A 26,525-nucleotide genomic window follows, 5' to 3' on the forward strand; every position below is an offset into this window, starting at 1 on the left:
TCCCCATCATTCAGTTTTGCAAGCTATTACACATCATTTTAAATAATTACAGGCCCAAATATAAATATAGAATAACCCAGTAACACATCTGGGCCTTCAAATAGGCTTAGGACTTCATACGGACAGCAGGCCCAAACTCCAGGTGCAGACATTATACGAACCCTCGATACCAAAGGCAGGCCCAACATACCAGGCCCAAACAATTCAAATGATTAAGCTAAGGGATGCTAAATTCAGCTATACAGGTAATAGAACTACTCTAAAAACGGTAACTAGAAACCATTCTAATCAGGGCATATAAGCAAGACCATGCTTAAGTTGGGAAACATACAAGACACATATAAGGCAAGTTTATGCTTATCAATCCAGAAATAGAGTTTAAGGGCAACATGATTATTTCAAACAAAGTTTCAAAACAAAGCTTGGTCCAGAACTATCTTAGAGAGCTTTGGGTAGGGGTTTGAATATGAAAGCCAGAACAGGTGAGCTACAACCTTAGCATGGAAGCTTTAACATGAGAGGCTAATGAGAACAACTAACTTGTAGAGCTTAACATGTGAGATGTTCAGGCAAATACCAATCACCCCACAAAGGTTTTACATCCAGCAGATACATGGAAGATGAGAAGAAGCCGACTTTCAGGTAAATAAGGCAAGCAGGCATCAGATTAAGAGGGACAGGACTTATCTTAATAAACTAGACATGTATTGGAATTTACCCTAGGAGTCTTAAATGATCAGTGAGCACACAACATTAAAGCAAAGAAACAAGTCTACCTAGGCATTGTAATAATATTGGCATATGGAATTCATATAATCACAAGTTGATTCCAGGGAAATAGCATGTGTACATGAAAGACTCAGCAAAGATGCATTCCAATAAGTTCTGAGCATGCATTAGTTCCCTAGGAGATTCTAAGTCATGGATTCATGATAAGCAACAGTCTTTATGTAACCAACTATACTTAAACATGAAGATAAACAAACAATCAAGTTGGACATCTACAATGGGCATGCATTAAAGCTAGTAATGTGAAGGAAGAGCATATTAGGCTAAGCACTTAGACAATGTCATCACATAATTTGCAGAAAAATAACAGGTAATACATAAGGGATTCAACAGGAAGAAAGCAATTCTGAACAACATCAATCAGGTTTAATTGCAAACCAAGCAAACGTCATGAATCAACTTAGCTAACTATGTGAAAATCAAAACTAGAAGAAAGTAGAAACTACAAGTTGGCATTAAGACAAGCAGGCTTGCGCACGAAGTGGCATAACATTAAATATCCAAAGGAATCCCAGTAATGCTAATGCACATAACATAAACACAATCAGAGTGAAGTAGAATTACGATAGTATAAAGTACTAACCAGTTGCGAACAAAGTAAACAAAGAATAAAGAACTCAAAATCTCAGGAATAGCTGTAATTACTGGAGAACGATGAAACCCCAAATCCCCAGTGCTTTAGACTTCACAAGAGCCTCAAAGTGGACTCCGAGCAGTGCTTTCACTGGAGGAGGTTAATGAACAGAATCCGTTGGCCTTGGTTGTCAGCCGGCCAAAATCAAAGTCTCAGAATAATATAGAATGAATGAGAGGGGAAATTAAGCAAACATAAATAAGGAAAGAAGAAAATACACATGCAATCAGTAAAGTAACCGGAAAGGAAAGAAATTGAACTCTAAACACTAGTTAGGGTTCAATGCTTAATATCGGCCAACTGGTATGAAGAATCAGGCCTTTCTTCATGTATATGGATGAAATATTATCCAAATATTCAAGATTGAGGTCGATTCCAGTCCGATCTAGGAGATGGTACTTGCCAAAATTGGGCAAGTACCTAGGTAATATCACAAACACGTGACCAGTAGCGGAGGAACATAGAGAGGGATTTAAGGGGGAGGCGGCTAGGGATTTTCAGAGAAAGAGGGAGAGTGGAGAGCATTCAGAGGCGACAGCTTATAGGGGAAACGGGTAGGGTTTTTGGAGATAGTTTATGGATCATTGATGAGATCAACGACCAAGATTAAAAGGGAGGTGGGGCGGGTCGTTTAAACAGGTCGCGACCGGGTCGTTTTAAAGAGGGTTATTTGGTTTGGGATGGGAGCTATTGGGCTGAGGTGCGGGGTTTTGGGCTATTGATTTGGTCTAAAAGATGGCCTGGCTTGGGCCAGCCTTTAAAAATATCTAAAATTAATAAAAATAAAATTATTAAAATATCTAATAGATAATAAAAACTATTATTTATGAAATAAAATACTTAAAAATGATAACTAAATATTATAAAAACACATAATGTTATTTTTTCATAACTAATATAATAAATGCAAATATTTGTAGAATATAGGTTATTATTGCAACTAATATAGATAATAGGTAAAAAATACAAATGTAATTATGTAAAAATTAGGCAAAATATTATAAAAATGCATGTAGGTGCAAATAGTAAATTTAGAAGATTAAATCACCCAAAAATAATTTGAAGGGATAATTAATAAATATTGAACAATTTAAATGCAAGAAAATTAATTTTAAAAATTATAGAAAATACTTATTTGGCTCTTGTAAATTAAGTAATGACGCAGAAAGTGATATTTTGAAAGAATATATAATATTTTACAAAATATGAGGGCAAAATTGGGTATCAACAGCTGGCCCTCTTTACCCGGGAATGATGATAGAGTTTTTCGAGTAATGAAAATGATGACCAATTTTGTTTGAAATGATGAATGTGAATTTGAATGTTACGGATATTCGAGATAAATGTTTGAGTACTCTAAGAGCGTGAGTACTTGAGGTTATCATTGAGATGCATTACATGTGACATGTACATTTGACATGTAGATATAGAGATGTAACATTCCTCGTATCAGTCATACTTGGCATATTTTATCAGTGTTGAGCTTAAACTATTAAACTTGAAAGCATGTCTATATTTCTGTACTGTGTACAAACTGATTATGAGATTTCTCTGAGTTATTACTGTCATTCTTCCTGTCATATCTGTACTGTTATGAATCTGGATTTGGACTGTACCTATCTGAGCTCGACACTGCATTCAGCCCAAGGTTAGCCCTGTTACTTATTGAGTACATTGGGTCGGTTGTTCTCATACTACACTCTTCACTTTGTGTGCAGATCCAGGTACTTCTGGATATGACAGCTGCTAGCTGTGGAGTTTCATTTGCTTGGAGACTATTGAGGTAGTTGTCTTGGCGTCCGCAAACCTCGACTCTCCTCCTTTTTAGTTTATTTGCACTATTCTATCCTTCTAGACAGTTGTTTTTAGTAGTTAGACTATATTGATATTTAGATGCTCATGTACTCAGTGACACCTAGATTTTTGGGGATTTTGTATTGAGTCGCGGTACTTTCTTATTAAGTATTTATGAGATTTTCACTACTAATGTTATTTCATTATGTTTTCAATTTAAAGATACGTGGTTAATTGTGACTTTCGGCTTCCCTAGTATTACGATAGACGTCATCATAACATATGAGATTTTGGGTCTTGACAAGTTGGTATCAGAACCTAGGTTACATAGGTCTCACAAGTCATGAGCAGATTTAGTAGAGTCTTGCGGATCGGTACGGAGACATATGGTGACATGTCAGGGGCAGCCTTTAGATGATGAGAGGCCTATGAGTTGATCAGGCCAGCCGGTGCTGCACAACTTATGTGGCACGAGTTCTCCGTTCTCTTCTTGGAGAAGTTTGTTCCACAGACCCGCATGGAGGAATTGCGTAGGTAGTTTGAGCAGCTACGTCAGGAGGGTATGTTCGTGACCTAGTATGAGATGAGATTTTCATAGTTGGCTCGTCACGCGATCTAGTTGGCTCCTAAAGAGAGGGAGAGGATTAGGAGGTTCATTGATGGCCTCAAATATGAAATGCCCTTTGTCATGACTCGAGAGATTGCATTAGGTGCTAGGTTCGACAAGGTGGTCGATATTGCTAGACGACTAGAGCAGGTTTGTAGTCAGGAGCGTGAGGAGAGGGAGGCCAAGAGGCCTCGTGGTGTGGGTGGTTTCAGCGGTGTTTCTTCTGAAGGGCAGTTCACCACAGTAGGGGTCATCCTTATAGGCCCGCTCAGATGGCTCGTCTCTTTTATCGTAGTGCACCGGTTAGCGACGGTTCATATAGTGCCTGTCCGGGTCAGTCATCTCTTAGTGCCCTCCCAGCTTAGAGTTTATCTTGTGCTCCATCAATTCAAGGGTAATCTGTGCCAGGTCCCTCTAGTAGTTATTCTGGATCTCGAGGTCCGCTTCAGTACCTGCTGCCATTGTCAGAGCGGGGGTTGCTTTGAGTGTGGAGAGTTTGGTCATGTAAAGAGGTATTGTCCCCATCTTTTGGGAGGTCCAGTTCAGCAGTGGAGTGAGGCTGCGACTTCCACACCATTTACTTCACCACTCGCTCAGCCAGCTCGGGGCGGGGCTCATGCAGCTATATGTCGCCCTAGAGGGTAAGGCCAATCAAGTGGCGGTCATGCTCGATGCTATGCTTTCCCTGCCAGGCCAGAGACTGTTTCTTCATAAGGAGTGATCACAAGTATTGTCTCAGTATGCCACAGGGATGCTTCTATATTATTTTACCCTGGTTCCACTTATTCGTATGTATCATCATATTTTGCTCGTTATCTGGATATGCCCCGTGAGTCCTTAGTTTCACATGTTTATGTATCTACACCGGTGGGCGATTATATTATTGTGGACCGTATGTATCGGCCGTGCGTGGTGACCATTGGGGGATTGGAGACTAGAGTTGATCTCTTATTGCTTAGTACGGTTGATTTTGATGTGATTCTAGGTATGGATTGGTTGTCCCCATGCCATGCTATTCCGGATTTTCACGCTAAGACCGTGATGTTGGCTATGTCGTGGTTACCTAGGATCGAGCGGAGAGGTTCTCTAGACTATGTTCCCAGTAGGGTAATTTCATATATGAAGGCCCAACAGATGTTTGGGAAGGGATGTTCGTCATATTTGGCTTTTTGTGAGGGATGCTGGTGCCGATACTCATACAATTGATTCTGTTCCGGTAGTGCGAGACTTTTTGGATGTGTTTCCTGCAGACCTTCCAGGCACGCCACCCGATAGGGACATTGAATTTGGTATTGAACTGGTGTCGGGCACTCAGTCCATTTCTATTCCTCCGTATCGTATGGTACCAACAGAGTTGAAGTAATTGAAAGAGCAGCTTCAGGAGCTTCTTGATAAGGGGTTCATTAGGCCTAGTATGTCACCTTGGGGTCCACCGGTTCTATTTGTGAAGAAGGATGGTACTATATGGATGTGCATCGACTATAAGCAGTTGAACAAAGTTACAATTAAGAATAAGTATCATTTGCCGTGCATTGATGACTTATTTGACCAGCTTCAGGGAGCTAGAGTGTTCTATAAGATTGATTTGAGGTTTAGGTATCACCAGTTGAAGATTCGGGACTCGGATATTCTGAAGATGGCATTCGGGGCCCGCTATGGTCACTATGAGTTCCTTGTGATGTCTTTTGGGCTGACCAATGCCCCAACAACATTCATGCATCTGATGAACAGTGTATTCCAGCCATATCTTGATTCATTTTTCATAGTATTTATTGATTATATCCTGGTGTACTCACGTATCTAGGAGGAGCATGCACAACACCTGAGAATTGTACTACAGAGGTTGAGAGAGGAGAAACTTTATGCCAAGTTCTCCAAGTGTGAGTTTTGGCTCAGTTCGGTGGCGTTCCTGGGACATGTGGTGTCCAGTGAGGGGATTAAGGTGGATCTAAAGAAGACAGAGGTGATTTAGAGTTGGCCCAACCCGTCTTCAGCTACTGAGATTCGGAGTATTCTCAGCTTGGCTGGATATTATAATCGCTTCGTGGGGGGTTTCTTGTCCATTGCAGCGCCTTTGACCAGGTTGACCCAGAAGGGTGCTCCATTCAGGTGGTCAGATGAGCATGAGGAGAGCTTTCAGAAGCTCAAGACTGCCTTGACCACAACTCCAGTTCTAGTTTTGCATTTGGCATCGGGTTCTTATACGGTGTATTGTGATGCTTCTCGGATTGGTATTGGGTGTGTCTTGATGCAGGAGGGTAGAGTGATTACTTATGCTTCACTTCAGTTGAAGCCTCATGAGAAGAACTACCTCATTCATAATTTAGAGTTGGCAGCCATCGTCCATGCATTGAAGATTTGGAGGCATTATCTCTACGGCGTGTCATGTGAGGTATTTACAGATCATCGAAGTCTTTAGCACTTGTTCAAGCAAAATAATCTAAATTTGAGGCAACGAAAATGGTTAGAGCTGCTAAATGACTATGATATTACCATTTTGTATCATCCCGGGAGGATCAATTTGGTGGCCGATACCTTGAGTAGGAAGGCGGTGAGTATGGGTAGCCAAAGTGAACAAATGTCAGAACATAATGTTAAATATATATCAGAGCCTAGTAACTCGGGAAACATGGATGATCTAGTATAAAAATTATAGTTTTCCATGATAGTACATGAGAATGCTTTTGCTTGAAAATTTTAAGCTACAAAAGGCATTCCAATTAAAATCCGAACAAGGGTTAAAAGAAACCCACTTAGTTGATGGTAGAATTCTGAAAAGAATTAATATACGGCGAGGCTGGTTGATTTCTAATAGGAATATTTGAGGACAAACATTCTCCTTAATTATGTAATGGTAGGAAACAAAACACTACGAATTTTGTTTTTTGACATCACAAGAATTCATTATTTTTAAGGCTCTAATTGAAACCCATCTTCAAAATACTACTAAAAGAAGTGGATAATCTGTTCTTGAAATTTTAGTTACTCTCTTTATATGAGTTAGTGGGTGTAAATTTATGTGATTTTCTTTATGGGACTCTAAATGGGGTCTTTTGAAATGGGATTTCATTGAAGAAAGATCAAAATTTGCTTATTGAAAGAAATGGATTTGGTCAAAGAACAGTGAGATTTATTTGAATTAAGATCATTGTATGTCAAGAAGATTATATATCTACAATAGATTTGTAGTGTAGTTATTTTCTTCCTGTCTGTTGTTCTGGAACCAGATGTCATCTATTTCTTTGTGTCGCCTCCTCTCCGGTATACTCACCTCCGGTATGTCGTTGTCTTTTGGGAGAAAAAGCCAAATCAAAAGGAATCAAGAAAGAGAAAAACAGAAAATAAATTAAAATTGGAAAAGGAGAAAAAGAAAAAAAGAAGAAACAACTAATACACTTCAAAGGCGTTTCACATGCTGAAAAAGAGTGGAACACACTCACTATGCCATGTCACTCATTTGCGTTCAATAGACACATTTCCCACTAACATTATGTGCTCTAGAAAACAACTTCAGTTGAAGTGTCTAATTGAGAAAATATGATAACTTTAAATGGCAGTCTATGTATTTGGTCAATACTATAATACTCAATTCGTTTTAATTTATGTGAATCTATTTCTTTTTTAGTCCGTGCTAAAAAGAATGACCCCTTTTCATGTTTAGAAATAATTTATATTTATGCAATGATTTATAGCCACACAAAATAAATGTGTCTCGTTTTACACCACAAGTTCAAAAGTTTTCTCTCTTTTCTTAAACTCCGCGCCCAGTCAAGTGAGTTCACATAAATTAAAATGAAGGAAGTATGAATTCAGTGGCGGAGCTAGAAGTTTTATTAAGGGGAATCAAAATATAAAGAAACAAACTCACCAAAAAGTTAAGGGGTGTTATTATATAATATATATACATATTGTTTTAAAAATTACCGAGCTAAACAATGTAATTTTCCCCTTGGGTGCATGTGGCTCCGCCACCGAGTATGATATACATGCAACCAAGCTAGAAAAAATGTACCCGTGACGTGCTTGCTGAGTAGTCGAGGAGGATGGGTGTGCATGCAATTGCATTCCCCTATATTAATTCCTAGATTGTTAAATAAGAAAAATAAAGTAGAACCCCTAACAAGAGCAAAAGCATTAAGCCACTGTGTTATTTTGGCAAAAGCAGATTTTGCTTTACCATTACTATTTGAATCCAGTGTCTTTATTCTTTTATAGAACAAGTTCTGAATCTTTGGGACTGCAGCTTGAGGGGACTATATCAATCTTTCAGTTCTATAATTAGGAGGCGTGACATGACTTCACATCAAAAATGAAAATTTAACCTTACCAGCTTAGGAAATATACCCACTGATTGCTTGCTACAACACATTTTGGCATCAATGAGGGTAGTCTTTTCATGCTTTTGCAAGCTCTACTCCTGTTTCAAATTATTCTAATAACATTTTTTTCCTTTTTCCACACTTTCCTTTTTAAATTTATTTTACCAGGAGAGGAGGATAAAAGAAGTGGAGAAACGGAAAGAAGAAGAAAGAAAAAAAAAGTACTTTTACTGAAAAGATTAGCTGATGTTTGATTTGCCCCCTCTTTTTACAGCCTCTCTTTGCCATATCACATTCCATTATTCTTTTGTTACAGTGGAGAAATATAAGAGAGGCTACAGAGAGCCCAAAGAACCTTTACTCTATTTTCCTTAGTTCTTTTTTCCTTTTTACATACTTCACTAGTTCTGCACTTCACTAGTCTTGATAGTTGAAAAAACTTTTAATACTCTTTCTAAGTCCTTTGCTTCTTGAATTCCTTTGATGTCAATTCCCTTAGAAGAGCATGATTACATAGGCCTATCTGAGAAGAGTAGTTGTGTTTCCTCAATAGAAATTAATGAGAGGAAAAGCAAAAAACACTTGAACTTGAACTTGAAGGCCACTGAGCTTAGACTAGGCTTGCCTGGTTTTGAGTCCCCTGAGAGGGGCCCATTTGGGGTTTTGAAAGGTTTAGTTTATGGAACCAAAAGGGGGTATTCTGACACCATGAATGGTACTTCTCTAAAGTTGGCTTTCTCTAGATCTGAGGTTGATTCTGCTAAAGGTCACAGTGGGTTGTTGTTCTCTCCTAAGGGTGGAAGCAAGATTCTTGGTGCTGTTGTCTCTGCAGAGAGTAATCTTCAACCATCTTCTATGGCCAATGTTGTGAAAGATCCTGCTCCAAAATCGCCAAGTCCAGCACAGGAGAAAAAGCCTCTGATTCCAACTAGTAATGGACATGGGGTTGCTCCAGCCACTAAGTAAATCTTTGAGAACCTCCCCTTAAAATTAAATACTACAGCATGAAGCTAGAGTTTTTGTGTTCTTTTTCCTTCTTTTGTAAATAGTAAGATTATATCTTAACTGAATCTTACCTCCCATAGGTTTGTCTAATTATCTTCTTGAACTCAACCTTAATAGTTAACAGTATGGTTTGGACTTCCGGTGTTGCTAGAAAAGTTTTCTCTTCTTTATTTGCTCAACCTTCAAAGAGCTACCATGTTTTGTCACATTCTTTTGAATCCTCCGTAAGCTTGTTCTGCTGTTACTTCTTTCCTCTCTGTTTGATCAACATGTATTTTTTTTCCCTAAAGAGAGAGGGAGAGTTGGGGTTTTCAAGTTCTTGAGCTGGCTCTCGAGCCGAGGGTTTTCGAGGGTAGGGGTAAGTTTTGCGCACACATTACTCTTCCCATGCCCCACTTGTGGGAATTCACTTGGTTGTTGTTGTTGAGCTGGCAAATGTTAAATTAGTAAGGAAATTAAGGACCTAGCTCCTGGAACTACATAGTAACTGGAGCTACTTTTGTTTTCTGGTCAGGACACAGGTAGTAGGATGGCCACCAATTCGATCTTTTCGGAAGAAGTCAATAGTCAGTAATCCTCCCAAGACTGAGGAGGATGTGGATGGTAAGTTAGGATCTGCTTGTGTTTATGTCAAAGTTAGCATGGATGGTGCCCCTTATCTGAGGAAGGTTGACCTTAAGATCTACAAAAGCTACAATGATCTGTCTTCAGCACTAGAAAAGATGTTCAGCTGCTTTACCATTGGTAATGCCTTGATGACAGTTGTCTGTATTCTTTTTCTTTTCGGCTTAATGATTTTAACTCTTGAAGGCATTTCAAATGATTTTTTTTTCTTTTGAGGTTCGTTGTGCTGATTTAATCCTATAGAGGTCCGTTGAGGAGGTTTTAACTGCAAATAGCTTTATAGCCTGTTTGGCTCTTTTGAGGCAAAATCGTTATTTTTGGTCAAATTAAGGTGTTTGGCCAAGCTTTTGAAAGAAAAAAAAAAGTGATTTTGAGAAAAATCAGAAGCAGTTTTGGAGAAGCAGAAAAAAGTAACTTCTCACCAAAAAAATACTTTTTTGAAAAGCACTTTTGAGAAAAATACACTTAGAAATACTTTTTTAAAGCTTTGCCAAACACTAATTGCTGCTCAGAAGTGTTTTCAAATTAATTAGCCAAACACAAACCGATTCTCATCAAAAGTACTTTTGAGAAAGTACTTTTGAGAAAAGCATTTTTGAAAAAAAACACTTCTCAAAATAAGCTGATTTTTGCAGCTTGGCCAAGTGGGCTATTAGTACAGTACTGCTCGAAACTTCTTTGTTGTTAATCTAGCATGTCCTGTTGGACTTTATCGTTATATGTTGTCTTTGAAGTGATTTGCTTCTTGTTTCGTTGAGATATTCTTCTTAATTCCTTCAATCTCTCTCTTTTTTTTCTTTTGAACCATGGTGTGCGGGCAGCTTGCATGCAACTCGACTAATTCCACGGAATATCTGCCACTTCCCACCAGCAATAGGTATCAGGTAACTCTATCCCCAAGGCTTGGATAGAAAGGAAGAAATCACGTAGTGTTTTTGTCTCGGCTGATGTTCAAACTTGAGACCTCAAGTTTTCAACCCACTTCATTTATCACTATGCCACACCCCTTCGGTGCAAAGATAAATAGGGATAAAAGCACAAAAATTTCCATCGTAACATCCAGTTTAGATTATGCTCAAATTGACTAGTTGATCAGACAACAGGTTACAAGAGTGGTTTGCTGACAAAAGTGGGTTGCTCTAGTGGTGAACACCCTCCACTTTCAATCAAGAGATTGTGAGTTCGAGTCACCCAAGAGCAAGGTGGAGAGTTCTTGGAGGGAGGAAGCCGAGGGTGTATCGGAAACAGCCTCTCTACCTCAGGGTAGAGGTAAGGTCTGCGTACACATTACCCTCCCCAAACCCCACTAGTGTGATGATACTGGGTTGTTGTTGTTGTATCGGACAACAGGTTACAACCCACAAGCACAAGTACCGGGTAAATCTACCCATTAATGATTGAGCAGAGGGCCTCAAACTGAGCGTTGTTGCTGTGATTGGAACTTAGATTTCCAGTAGTAAAGTTTGTTACTCCTGTCTCAAGCACTTAGTCATCTCCTTGAGGATTAGTTTTATGATTATTGGCTCTCTCAAGGGAATTAGTAATTTATTTCTGATCTTAAGAACAGTATCTAATATGCTGATTTTTTGGTTGGAACGCCTTGATCTTAAATCTTAAAAAGCATTCATTTTCTAGCTCAAATAAAGATAAGTTGCTAAATGAGGTGGAAGGCAACAATTGACAAAAATTGTTTGCTTGCTGTGATGCTGTCATGAGTCTAGGTAGTGAACAGTGTACTTTTCGGTGTGAACTGTTGATTAAACATACACGTGCCTGTTTCTTTCTGCTTTAAGAATCTACTGAATTTCAACTTTCATCTGTGATTATTTCAGGTCAATGTGGAACTGAAGGCATTCCGATTCGTGATGGACTAACTGAAAGTAGATTGATGGATCTTCTACATGGATCTGAGTATGTTCTTACCTATGAGGACAAGGATGGTGATTGGATGCTCGTTGGTGATGTTCCATGGGAGTAAGTTTGATGTCTAATCTGAGTTGTCGGATGACCACTTTCGTAAAGTTCATATATGTTAAGTAATTTAATCAAATGCATTCATCCTATCTTAAACCTATCAGAAATACCTGCGCGTGAAACTTGTACTTTTCCTCCAAACTTCGGTGTTGCCTCCAAACTTCAGTGTTTCCTGAGAGTTCATATTTCACTGAATCATTGTATCCATCTATCTGTCATGTGTATATATATATAAAGCTTGTGATTAGTGACAGTAAAAAAGGATGGACATTTGGAATTACTTAATATCATGGAGGATTTATGTGTGATAGTGATGCTTTAGTCATTGAATTATTAGATCTTAGAATTGTGAATACTTCTAGTCTTTTCCCTCTCTGTTCATCAATCTGAATCCTGATCCTACATAGGGAATCCTGTCCTGTAGGCCATTTTTATGAGTCTTACTTGCCATGAATTATTATATGTAGGATGTTCACAGGGTCTTGCAAGAGGCTGAAGATCATGAAGAGTTCAGATGCAATTGGTCTAGGTAAGTTAAAAGGGGCTTTTCCTTCTCTTCATATTCAGACAAGGCCTATCACTTTGTCCACTAGGGCACCCGGTGCACTAAGCTCCCGCTATGCGCGGGTCTGGGAAAGGGCCGGACCACAAGGGTCTATTGTACGCAACCTTACCCTGCATTTCTGCAAGAGGCTGTTTCCTCAGCTCGAACCCGTGACCTCCTGATCACATGGCAACAACTTTACCAGTTACGTCAAGGCTCCCCTTCACTTTGTCCATTACTATGTGAAAAAAAAATCTAGTGCTGCTTCTGAAATGTATGTTAATTTATATTGTAAGTTTACCAGTTCCAGAATAAATCTAGGATGAGTCTATCTCATATGATATTTGACCTGCATCAATTTTTTTTGGGCAGCCCCAAGAGCCATGGAGAAATACAAAAACCGTTAAACAAGTAGCACTCTCGCTACAAATGTTGCAGGTATCTTGAAGCAAATGGATGATGGAAACTGGAAAGTGAAGTGTCTGCTGATATATGTTAGTAGTAGAAGCCTTAATTTGGATTTGAAGTTGTGTACCACGCTTTTAAGTTTGTGTGTGTTAAGTCTCTATTTGATGTAAGGGAAAATAACCCTCTGATAGAAACATATATTCATATCCACAAGTATTCTTACTGGTTGCTTCAGCAAGGCTTCTGTGTCTCTATTGTAAATGGTCTCATCCTTTAATAAATCACTCATGTCAGTGTGGCTAAAGTTGTCCATCATTTGGCGTTTATTTTCTCCATTTACATAGTTATTTAATTACCTTGAGGGGTATGTGTATTTGTTTTTCCGACTTTTGCGGATGATCATCCTTCAGCCACTAGCACCCATAACAGGGGAAAAAAAATAGAAACTCAAAACGATGTATTGTTTTATTAGTAGTAAGCAAGAAGAGACAATTTGCATTGCATGTGGTCATGTTACAAAAGATCTCTCTTTTAGAACATATTGCTCATTGATCAACTTGGTGGTGGTTAAGGGGACATCATTCAACTTGATGTTCGTTTTTCAAAGGGTAACATTGAAGATGTATTAGGCCTTACTGTCCTTAAATGTGCAGTTGAGCACTGGGATTGCAGTCACTCGTTAATAATTTGTTCTAAGAGCCATAAATGTGGTGGGAGCTTACCAAATTGTTATTTCATGAGAAAATTTGACTGCACATCTGTTTTCTGTGGGCTCTTCTGTTTATTTGTTTGCAGCTAAAGAGATAGGAACTCTGCCACGGTGTGTGAATACTAGTTTAGTAGAGCGGACTTCTACACCAGCCTTTTCACCCACTGCAACGAGTTAACATGTGGTCGTTGTACGTAACCATTTGATCAATATTTTTGTTTAAACAAGAAAGAAATAAAGAAACTCATCTCTCCTTTTCCCTCACTTGAGTGGTAGTTCAGCGTTAAGAGTTGTTAATCTTCCTCTTTCTCACCCAAGAATTATCGGTCGTGTGATGGCGGTAATCCTGGCCTATAGACTTTTTGGAGTCACAATTCTGACAGAGAGTCAACTAATTCCTATCCAAGAGCGGTGTATACGGTAAAAACCCGTTAGTCCTTCGTACGGACTGGTTTAAATGGTAATACATTGGATCGGAGAAGCGTCTTTATAGTATCAGGTTGAGGTCCGAAGTCGGGCCACCAAACTTCGAACCCGAAGAACCGATCAACGTCGAGCTCGATGTTATTATCAAGCTCGAATCCAAACCGAACTATGATGCAAAGTAAAAGTTATCGAGCTTATGATTCAAAGTAAAAGTTATCGAACTTATGCCAGAAAAGTCTAACGAATCAATGTTCGGTGGCCTTGGCTTTCAGTCGGCCACAAAGCTAGAACACCAGTAGAACAAATAGAATCAAGAGAAAGCACAGAATATAAAAATATATGCAAGGTGTGAGTCTGAGAGCATGAATCACTAGGTCTGCCTCTAGGGGGACAAAGGAAGGGTTTATATAGAATCGATAACATGTAAACAAATAAGCAAAAGAATAAATTACACGGAATAAGGGAGAAGACTCATGCATATCGATTTCAAATCGGATTTAGGGCAAAATCGCACAAAGAACCCCAATCACGAAGAAATCGTCGGAGACATGCCAAAATGGGAAAATATTCTTCCTTCTCCGATGTATAAAGCCAAAATCGCATCCCAATCCCTAAGGTCGTAACCGTGTCCGCCTGATTTTAGGAAGATCATGCTTTCCATAGATAGATTGGTAACGAAAATTACAATAACTGGGAGAGTAAGATAAATACATGGTAACGAAACCGCGTATGAACGCATATAAGGAAAGGGGTGGGGAAATCTTCAGGGAAGGGTAACCAACTCCTAAATGCCCTGTAGTGCCCTGCTTATATAATGTGGTGCACAACACATCTATAAACAAGACTCTACTAGACACGGCTTGTAGACTCCCTAGGATAGAACTGCTCTGATACCAAGTTTGTCACGCCCCGAACCTAGGAGCGAGACAAGCACCCGGTGCCTCACCTAACCTGGCATACCAAATTGCGACTAAGGGACTCTGAACATATAATGTCATACTTTGGCCATGGGGCCACCTTGCAAGACAATTTGCGAAGCAAAATATAAAACTGAATGGAAACTAGCGCTAACTAAACATCAATATAAAGCTAGGCCGAAAAGGCCGTCATAGCTACTACAGCTGACAAACCACCAAATTATACATACCAGGCCTACAAACCCAACATACTGCACTAACCAACATGATATGTCTACAAGCCTCTACTGATAGATATATTGTGATCGGAACAGGGCCCCGACCTACCCATAACATATATACATATATACATAAGATGTACACAAAACTCTAGACCTGGAAACTCCGAAAGACGTGGAGCTTACCGATCAGGCTAAACTCGGAAAACACCTACTGAGGAGGTCTACCCGTCTGTCTGTCTGAACCTACACGCATGAAATGCAGTGCCCCCAGAAAAGGGACGTCAGTACAAAATAATGTACCAAGTATGTAAGGCAATAAAATAACTGAAATCTAAAACTGAACTGATAATATGATAACTGAAATTAACTGGGTGTCAAAGATGGTCTGGAGATATACTTACCTGCTGATAGTGACTAAACTCCTTCAATATAGTAAGTAAAATAAATGTCCGGCCCTATAAGGCTCGGTACGTGTAACTGCTCGGCCGTAGTAGGCTCGCTCATAGGCGCTCGGCCATACTGGGCTCTGTACCTCGGCCATCCTGGGCTCGCTCATAGGCGCTCGGCCACAGTAGGCTCGGTATATATAACTTACCATCTGATCAGAGGTTGCCCAATAGGGGCCTGCCCACCGATTATAGCTCGATGGTGGTGAAAATAGTGTAATACTGTATATATATATATATAGACCCTCTGCTCTCTTGATATATATATATATATATATATATATATATATATATATATATAGACCCTCTGCTCTCTTGACTGAATAAAGACAAAACTAAACTGAATATGAAGTCTCGATAAGGAATAATATTGTAACTTATGAGACTAGAATAATGTGAATAAATTCATGAATACGAACTTCTCTTTATGTCTCATTATTAACACATGTAGCTATGAGATCATGCCAAAATGAAGGAAGGGCTTAGCCTTAACATACCTTATCACAATCTTTCCAATCACCAAGTTGAACTCACCTCTTTGCACCTTAATCTACAAGAATGATAATAATAGTATCGTTAAGTTACGAAAGGTACAACTATCGCACAACGAACGACAAACTTATTTTGTATTAAAATGGGCAGCATCTCCCCTATAATCCTTACTTCCTCCAAATTCAAGATAACACCAACAATACAAGAACAGAACAATAACAACATATATACATCATTTTCCAGCCCTATATACGCCATCAAATACTACAAAACAGCCCAACACACCCCAATCTCTTCATACACAAAACGACCACCGTAGTAGTGTCAAACGACCCGGAAATGTTATGACGAACGACCAGCCAACCACCCTACATTTATATGGTGTTTCTACACCCCCTTCCTCCTCCAAAACTCCACAAAACAATAATAAAACACGCAGCTCAACAGCAACACAAAACAGTCAACAAAACAGTCCGCTACAAGTGAATAACTAGAACTCACGGCTTCCGATCACCGTCCCGTGAGTTCTTACAAGTATAGAACGACTTACCATGAATTTACAGCAGAAAAAATGGATGAAAGAGATCAGTAAACTCATCTTATTTGTTGGATAACTCAGCTCCTATCTTGGTTCTTCAAACTCTAGGTTTTACCTCCAATTAGGACTTGAAAGGGAGAGAAAATCAATTAGGGTTTGTGGAAAATATTTGGGAGGATTCTTTGCAAAGTTTATGTCTGGTTATTATGCTCTATTTTAAGTCTAATATATGAAGAAAATAGTCCTTTAAAAGTCCTCTTTGGACGACCCGAAATGGCCCATTTTTGGGCTTTCATTTAAGCAAGTGGGTGACACACCTACTTGACACCTAGCAGCTTGTGCAGTATCGCAAAAATGCCCATATCTCTCTACTCCGATGTCGTATTGACAAACGGTTTAATGCATTGGAAAATAGACTCATAGATATTTAATTTGATGGGTGGAACACCCTATAACTCTAAGTATATTGGGAGAAAATTGCAGTTACATTTGACCTAAAGTTTCAGTAAAACTTATGAATGTAACTTGCGATGACTTTCATCGACTTTTGTTCCACAACTCGCTTGACTTCAAAACATAATACACGGATGTCATACGACTAATATAAATCATAACATAATCTCCTTATCATGTTAATCACCCTAGTCTCACCCCAAAGGTACATGTTATAACATTCCCAACTTGTCAACTTTCGACGAAACATTGTTTTATTTAATTGCTTTAGCTTCTGAACTGTCCAACCCTCTTTGTACTTGTTGTTCATGATCTTCAATATTTGTAACCTCAGAGGTAACATGATTAACTTACTTTATATACGTTTAAATATTATCTCATTTTTGGTCCTACATTAGTTTGCTTACGACGCATTTTTACGTACGAAAATATAGGGTGTAACATCACTCCCCCTTGGGAACATTCGTCCTCGAATGTTTACTCTTAGAGACTTTGGAAAATTTTGCCAAAGTATCCTTCGTACACTAGGTTAAAACCAACCTGCACATAGCCAGAAAATATACTATGCATGCCACACATGGCCAATCTTTATAAATAGCAGCAATTTGCCTCACCGACCGTAAATCATAAATATTAAAAGTGAAAAATAAAAGCTTACCTGATGACCTGCTAGCCTACATAGAGCTATGTTGTAGCGTCCCATCTCGAACCATATCTTCAGTTTGAAATAGGTGGGGGTATTTAGACTTTATTTCTTCCTCCGATTCCCACGTCATCTCTTCTACATTCTTGCTCCTCCATAAAACCTTCACGGAAGCTACCTCCTTATTTCGTAGCTTGCGGATTTGTTGATCTAGGATGGCAACTGGAATTTCCTCGTATGACAAGTCCTCTGTAATCTGTACATCATCCGTGGGCACCACTCGGGTAGGATCGCCAATGCACTTCCGTAGCATAGATACGTGAAAAACCGGATAGACAGACTCCAATTCTGAGGGCAACTCTAACTCATAAGCTACTTGGCCCACTCTCCGAATGATCCTATAAGGCCCAATATACCGTGGGCTAAGCTTGCCTTTCTTGCCAAACCTCATCACGCCCTTCATAGGTGATACCTTTAAGAATACCCAGTCATTAACTCTGAACTCTAAGTCTCGTCGCTGCACATCAGAATATGACTTCTGACAACTCTGAGCTGTCAACAGTCGCTCCCGGATAAGCTTTACTTTCTCTATGGCCTGCTGAACCAGGTCTGGCCCATGTAACCCAGATTCTCCAACATCAAACCACCCTATAGGAGATCTGCACTTATGCCCATACAAAGCCTCGTACGGAGCCATCTGGATACTGGAGTGGTAACTGTTATTATATGCAAACTCGATAAGAGGTAGATGTTCATCCCAACTTCTTTTAAAATCCAACACACATACTCGTAACATATCCTCGAGCATCTGAATTGTGCGCTCGGCTTGTCCATCAGTCTGTGGATGAAAAGCTGTGCTGAGATTCACCTGAGTCCCTAGACCTCTCTGAAATGACCTCCAAAAATGTGCTGTAAACTGAGCCCCACGGTCAGATATAATAGAAACTGGTACTCCGTGTAGCCGCACTATCTCCTTAATATATAACTTTGCATAATCTTCTGCTGTATATGTAGATCTGACCGGTAGGAAGTGAGCTGATTTCGGGAGCCTATCGACTATCACCCATATGGAATCAAACTTACGATTAGAACGAGGTAAACCCATGATAAAGTCCATGTTTATCGCCTCCCATTTCCATGTCGGGATCTCTATAGTCTGCATTAGCCCTCCGGGCTTCTGGTGCTCTACCTTCACTTGCTGGCAACTAGTACATTGGGCGACAAACTCAGCAATGTTCTTCTTCATATCGTTCCACCAGTACATATCCTTAATGTCATGATACATCTTCGTCGATCCAGGATGGATGGAATACCATGAATAATGTGCCTCTGACATAATCTTGTCTCGTAGCCCTGCTACATCTGGAACACACAAACGACCCCTGTATCTGAGAACCCCATCTCCCTTGAGCTCTAACAATGGCTTCTTCTGCTGCAGAACTCGCTCTCTCAACTCGACCAACTCTGGGTCCTCGTACTGCCTTTCCTTGACTTCAGCTATGAGGGATGATTTTGCAGTGTTTTGGAGTACAACTCCACCATCCTCAGAATCTACTAACCGAACCCCCAACGAAGCCAATTGATGAATCTCTCTAGCTAATTGTCTTTTCTCGGGCTCTACATGTGCTAAGCTACCCATAGATCGGCGACTTAAGGCATCTGCTACAACATTAGCTATCCCTGGATGGTAGAGAATGTTAACATCGTAATCTTTCAATAACTCAAGCCATCGCCTCTGTCGCAAATTCAACTCTTTCTGCTTGAAGATATATTGTAGGCTTTTATGATCAGTAAATACATCAACATGAACACCATATAAATAATGCCGCCATATCTTAAGTGCATGGACAACCGCAGCTAACTCGAGGTCGTGGGTCGGATAATTCCTCTCGTGCTTCCTTAACTGCCTTGAAGCATACGCAATTACCTTCCCATGTTGCATCAGGACACATCCTAACCTGACACCTGATGCATCACAATACACGGCATGACCCTCTAGACCCTCTGGAAGTGTTAGAACTGGAGTTGAGGTCAACCTGTTCTTAAGCTCTTGGAAACTCCGCTCACAAGCCTCTGTCCATTGAAACTTAGTTTCTTTCTGTGTCAACTTCGTCAATGATGCCGAAAGGGAAGAAAAACCCTCTACGAACCTCCGATAGTATCCTGCTAAGCCTAGAAAGCTACGAACCTCTGTCGGAGTGGTAGGTCTAGGCCAAGATTTCACTGCCTCAATCTTCTAAGTGTCCACCTTTATACCTTCATCTGATATAATATGCCCCAATAATGCTACAGACTTCAACCAGAACTCACATTTAGAAAACTTAGCATACAACTTACGATCACGGAGGGTTTGGAGTACCGCTCGCAGGTGGTCCGCATGCTCATCCTCTGAGCGGGAATAAACCAGAATATCATCAATAAATACTATCACGAACAGATCTAAAAATGGCCGGAATAGGCTATTCATCAAGTCCATAAATACAGCGGGTGCATTAGTCAACCCGAAGGACATGACAAGGAACTCGAAGTGGCCATATCGAGTCCTGAAGGCTGTCTTCGGAATATCTTTTTCCCGAACTCTGACCTGGTGGTACCCCGACCTCAAATCTATCTTTGAAAAGCATCTAGCCCCCTGCAACTGATCAAACAAGTCATCGATCCTTGGAAGTGGATACTTATTCTTAATAGTTACCTTGTTCAGCTGCCTATAATCGATACACATCCTCAGCGAGCCATCTTTCTTCCGCACAAATAGTACCGGTGCACCCCAAGGTGAGGTACTGGGCCTGATGTAACCTTTCTCCAGCAAATCTTTTAACTGCTCCTTCAACTCCTTCAATTCGGCAGGTGCCATTCTATACGGAGGGACGGATATTGGTTGAGTTCCTGGAAGAAAATCGATGCTAAAATCAATCTCTCGCTCTGGAGGAATACCTGGAAGCTCATCTGGAAACACATCTGCATACTCTTTGACTACGGGAATAGACTGAAGTGTAGGTATCTCAGCATCTGCATCTCTAACTCGCACAATATAATAAATGCACACTTTTGCGATCATTTTCCTCGCCTTCAGATAGGAAATAAACCTACCTCTGGGTGTTGCTGTATTACCTACCCATTCAAGGACTGGCTCACCCGAAAAATGAAATCTGACTGCCTTTGCTCGGCAATCAACTGTGGCATAGCAAGCTGCCAACCAGTCCATGCCCATGATAGCATCAAAATCCATCATCTCTAGCTCAACTAGGTCAGCTGAGGTCTGACGACTTCAAATTGTCACTGTACAACCTCGGTAAACCCGTCTAGCAATAATCGATTCTCCGACCGGTGTAGATACCGCAAAAGGATCACTTAGTATTTCAGGCACTATACCAAACTTCCTCGCGACAAATGGGGTAATATACGATAAAGTAGATCCTGGGTCTATCAAAGCATAAGCATCATGAGAGCAAATGGTTAATATACCTGTCACAATGTCTGGTGAAGACTCCTGGTCCTGTCGACCCGCTAAAGCATAGATACGGTTTTGATTACCACCTGAACTGGAACCTCTTCCTCGACCTCTACCAGCTGAAGACTGAGACCCACGCCCTGAAGGATGCACGGACATAGATGATCCTGTTGCTGAACTCGCTGGTTGTGCCATTCCCCCAGAATCTCTATTTGGGAAATCTTGCATCATATGCCCCGGACGCCGACATGTATAACAAGCATCAGAACCTGCTCGGCATTGGCCCAAGTGTCCTCTACCACAGATGTCACACCGTGGAGGAAATGACCATGTCTGCGCAGAACCTCGCTGTCACTGCAAACCCGACGCCCGTGAGCTCTCACCTGGTCCTGACTGAGTATAGCGGTTATACCTGTAACCCTGTAACTGAGGTGGCGGAGGCCTAGGTGGCCGTCCGAAGTACTGGGTCCTATAACTACCCTGAGATTGCTCCTGAGACCTGGGAAATCTCATCCTCTTACGTTGCCCTTGCTCAGCCCTCTCTGTACCCTGCTACCGATGCCTACCCCTTTCTATATTCTGGGCAAATGCCTGAATCTGGGAGATATCCATACTATCCTGCAATGCAGCGGTGGCACATGCCTCGGTTAACTCTGGGCTAACCCTGCTATAAACCTGTGAATCCTGTCCCGCATAGTAGCAACTATGGATGGTGCATATCTGGCCAATGAGTCAAAATGGAGACTATACTCTCGAACACTCATATTACCCTGCTTGAGGGCTAGAAACTGATCGACTCGAGCCTGTCGGATCTCCCGTGGTAAGTACTGGTCAAGGAAGGCATCTGAAAAATTCTCCCAAATAGCTGGAGGTGCATCACGTCCCCTGGACTTCTCCCATCCCTCGTACCAAAGGATGGCTATAACTCGGAGTCGAAAAGCTGCTAGCTCAACTGCCTCTTTCTCTGTGGCATGCATAACACGAAATATCTTGTGAAGTTGATCTATGAAATCCTGCGGGTCCTCCCTCTGATCTGTCCCCGTGAACTCTGGGGGACTCAAAGCAATAAACTCTCGGACCCTTGAACTCCCAGACCCCTCAGAAGTTCCTGCACTAGCTGATGCCCTAGCCTGTTGCTGGGTAGCTACCAACTGTGTCAACAAATGCACCGCACTTCTCAAGTCCTGATCTGATAGAAGTGGGGGGGGACTGGATGTGCGGTTTCCCTAGGAATCTCCGCAGTTGGTGGAGGAGCCGGTAATGGCTGAGTAGGGGTCTCGCCTTGAGCCTCAGACTGGGCCCCATCTACTGGGGGTACCCTGCTGGTCCCCTCACCTACTGCTGTATCTCTCCTCTGGCTAGCCGTAGTCTTCCTAGTCACCGTCATCTGTGCATGCAAACACCAACACATAAGTTTAATTCAAATTTCCTATAACTCAGTTCTATAGCACGATTTAGATTTCAAAGAAGGGTAACCAACTCCTAAATGCCCTGTAGTGCCCTGCTTATATAATGTGGTGCACAACACATCTATAAACAAGACCCTACTAGACACGGCTTGTAGACTCCCTAGGATAGAACTGCTCTGATACCAAGTTTGTCACACCCCGAACCTAGGAGCGAGACAAGCACCCGGTGCCCCACCTAACCTGGCGTACCAAATTGTGACTAAGGGACTCTGAACATATAATGTCATACTTTGGCCATGGGGCCACCTTGCAAGACAATTTGCGAAGAAAAATATAAAACTAAATGGAAACTAGCGCTAACTAAACATCAATATAAAGCTAGGCCGAAAAGGCCGTCATAGCTACTACAGCTAACAAACCACCAAATTATACATACCAGGCCTACAAACCCAACATACTGCACTAACCAACAGGATATGTCTACAAGCCTCTACTGATAGATATATTGTGATCGGAACAGGGCCCCGACCTACCCATAACATATATACAGATATACATAAGATGTACACAAAAGTCTAGACCTGGCAACTCCGAAAGACGTGGAGCTTACCGATCAGGCTGAACTCGGGAAACACCTACTGAGGAGGTCTACCCGTCTGTCTGTCTGAACCCGCAAGCATGAAATGCAGCGCCCCCAGAAAAGGGACGTTAGTACGAAATAATGTACCGAGTATGTAAGGCAATAAAATAACTGAAATCTAAAACTGAACTGATAATATGATAACTGAAATTAACTGGGAGTCAAAGATGGTCTGGAGATATACTTACTTGCTGATAGTGACTAAACTCCTTCAATATAGTAAGTAAAATAAATGTCCAGCCCTATAAGGCTCGATACGTGTAACTGCTCGGCCGTAGTAGGCTCGCTCATAGGCGTTGGCCATACTGGGCTCTGTACCTCGGCCATCCTGGGCTTGCTCATAAGCGCTCGGCCAATAGGGGCCTGCCCACCGATTATAGCTCGATGGTGGTGAAAATAGTGTAATACTATATATATATATATATATATATATATATATATATATATATATATAGACCCTCTGCTCTCTTGACTGAATAAAGACAAAACTAAACTGAATATGAAGTCTCGATAAGGAATAATATTGTAACTTATGAGACTAGAATAATGTGAATAAATTCATGAATACGAACTTCTCTTTATGTCTCATTATTAACACATGTAGCTACGAGATCATGCCAAAATGAAGGAAGGGCTTAGACTTAACATACCTTATCACAATCTTTCCAATCACCAAGTTGAACTCACCTCTTTGCACCTTAATCTACAAGAATGATAATAATACTATCGTTAAGTTACGAAAGGTACAACTATCGCACAACGAACGACAAACTTATTTTGTATTAAAACGGGCAGCATCTCCCCTATAATCCTTACTTCCTCCAAATTCAAGATAACACCAACAATACAAGAACAGAACAATAACAACATATATACATCATTTTCCAGCCCTATATACGCCATCAAATACTACAAAACAGCCCAACATACCCCAATCTCTTCATACACAAAACGACCACCGTAGTAGTGTCAAATGACCCGGAAATGTTATGACGAATGACCAGCCAACCACCCTACATTTATATGGTGTTTCTACACCCCCTTCCTCCTCCAAAACTCCACAAAACAGTAGTAAAACACGCAGCTCAACAGCAACACAAAACAGTCCACAAAACAGTCCGCTACAAGTGAATAACTCGAACTCACGGCTTCCGATCACCGTTCCGTGAGTTCTTACAAGTATAGAACGACTTACCATGAATTTACAGCAGAAAAAATAGATGAAAGAGAGCAGTAAACACACCTTATTTGTTGGATAACTCAGCTCCTATTTTGGTTCTTCAAACTCTAGGTTTTACCTCCAATTAGAACTTGAAAGGGAGAGAAAATCAATTAGGGTTTGTGGAAAATATTTGGGAGGATTCTTTGCAGAGCTTATGTCTGGTTATTATGCTCTATTTTAAGTCTAATATATGAAGAAAATAGGCCTTTAAAAGGCCTCTTTGGACGACCCGAAATGGCCCATTTTTGGGCTTTCATTTAAGCAAGTAGGTGACACACCTACTTGTCACCTAGCAGCTTGTGCAGTATCGCAAAAATGCCCATATCTCTCTACTCCGATGTCGTATTGACAAACGGTTTAATGAGTTGGAAAATAGACTCATAGATCTTTAATTTGATGGGTGGAACACTCTATAACTCTAAGTATATTGGGAGAAAATTGCTGTTACATTTGACCCAAAGTTTCAGTAAAACTTATGAATGTAACTTGTGATGACTTTCATCAACTTTTGTTCCACAACTCGCTTGACTTCAAAACATAACACAAGGATGTCATACGACTAATATAAATCATAACATAATCTCTTTATCATGTTAATCACCCTAGTCTCACCCCAAAGGTACATGTTATAACATTCCCAACTTGTCGACTTTCGACGAAACATTGTTTTATTTAATTGCTTTTGCTTCTGAACTGTCCAACCCTCTTTGTACCTGTTGTTCATGATCTTCAATATTTGTAACCTCAGAGGTAACATGATTAACGTACTTTATATACTTTTAAATATTATCTCATTTTTGGTCCTACATTAGTTTGCTTACGACGCATTTTTACGTACGAAAATATAGGGTGTAACAAACGAATGGAATTTAAAGGGTACTAGATCGTAGACGGGGCAGGTTATTGGATCGTTTGATTTTAGGCTTCCGATGGGTCAATTGGGGTGGGCTTAATTATTTGGACCATAATTGGTCCGCGTTTTTGATCCTGTATTGGGCCATAATTTAAAAACAAGAAAATAAATTAAAGAAGTAAATAAATAAATTATGAAATGATTAAAAACATTGTTTCATTTTAAAAAAAACCTTTAAAATAATAGATTATGATTGTAAAAGTATATAAAATACCATTTTGGCCTAAATAACATAATAAATATAATTATTTGTAAACATAGGCTATTATTGCAAATAATATATAAATAGTGTAAAATACAAATATAATTATATAAAATAAATTAAAATATTATAAAATATATATGTTGATGCAAATAATAAATTTGGATGATTATGTCCTCCAAAATAATTTGAAAGACTAATTAATAAATATTTAATAATTAAAAATGCAGAAAATCAAAATTAAAAGCTTAAAAAGGATAAAAAATTATTTGTATGAACTCTATAAATTTGATAATAATACAAAAATAATATTTTGAAAAATATATGAAAAAATGTATAAAATATGAGGGGAAAATTAAGTATCAACAGCTGCCCCACTTTACTTGGAAATGATGAAAGAATTATCGGGTAAAGAAAATGATAATCAATTTTGTCCAAATAAATGAGGATGCGGGGTATGAGATGCTTAAAATATGGGTGCCTAACCTAGATCCTTGAGTTGCCTACATATCCCTGATTTTACGGGAATCAGGCCACGTGTAGTTCTGGATCCAACGGCGGACGAGACCGATAAAGTTTGTTATGAAAAGACTATATGCTTCGAAAAATGATTTTCTCTGGGTAGAACGGTGTCATGAATAGCTAATACTTCAAGTAAAGAGTGTGAATGGAAATAATCCTAGAGTTTCGTATGCTACAGCCCACGCCTTCCGCATAGGCCTGGGCCCCAGGATACAGATCGCCTAAAATTTTTCAGGCCATCAAATACCACCTAAGGAACCATAGTCACTGCCCCGCCATGACCATTCCTCATTTTTTGGCGTTTTACGGCCATAAAACTAGAATTCTACCCGATTCCCAGATTTTCGTGTGCTATAGCCCACGCCTTCCGCATGGGCCCAGGCCCCCGGACCCGGATCACCTAAAATTTTTCAGGGCCATGAAATACGACCTAAGAAACCATGCTCACCGCCCTTCCATGACCGTTCCTCAATGTTTAGCGTTTTACGGTCATAAAACTAGAATTCCGCCCGATTCCTAGATTATCGTATGCTATAGCCCATGCCTTTAGCATGGGCCCGGGCCTACGGACCCAGATTGCCTAAAATTTTTCTGGACCATCAAATACGACCTAAGGAACTATA

The 26,525-nt window shown here is 40.2% G+C and overlaps 1 protein-coding gene across 3 annotated transcripts; it reads left to right on the top strand.

Annotated features, from left to right (window-relative positions):
* The first annotated feature begins 8,478 nt into the window (after nucleotides 1-8,478).
* On the top strand, nucleotides 8,479-13,013 carry LOC107789101 (auxin-responsive protein IAA14). Of its 3 annotated transcripts, none has more exons than XM_075221636.1 (5): nucleotides 8,479-9,105; nucleotides 9,663-9,892; nucleotides 11,605-11,746; nucleotides 12,214-12,494; nucleotides 12,663-13,013. In XM_075221636.1, exons 1-4 carry the CDS (start codon nucleotides 8,627-8,629, stop codon nucleotides 12,470-12,472), a joined length of 1,110 nt encoding a protein of 369 aa, XP_075077737.1. In that variant the 5' UTR covers nucleotides 8,479-8,626; the 3' UTR covers nucleotides 12,473-12,494; nucleotides 12,663-13,013. The 3 variants fall into 3 exon arrangements, with proteins under 3 accessions (XP_075077737.1, XP_016466354.1, XP_075077738.1); XM_016610868.2 differs by having other exon boundaries at nucleotides 12,214-12,275; XM_075221637.1 differs by having other exon boundaries at nucleotides 9,663-9,751.
* The last annotated feature ends 13,512 nt before the right edge of the window (nucleotides 13,014-26,525 follow it).

Source organism: Nicotiana tabacum, chromosome 9, assembly GCF_000715075.1.
Source record: "Nicotiana tabacum cultivar K326 chromosome 9, ASM71507v2, whole genome shotgun sequence".
In the NCBI taxonomy this organism is placed as follows: domain Eukaryota; kingdom Viridiplantae; phylum Streptophyta; class Magnoliopsida; order Solanales; family Solanaceae; genus Nicotiana; species Nicotiana tabacum.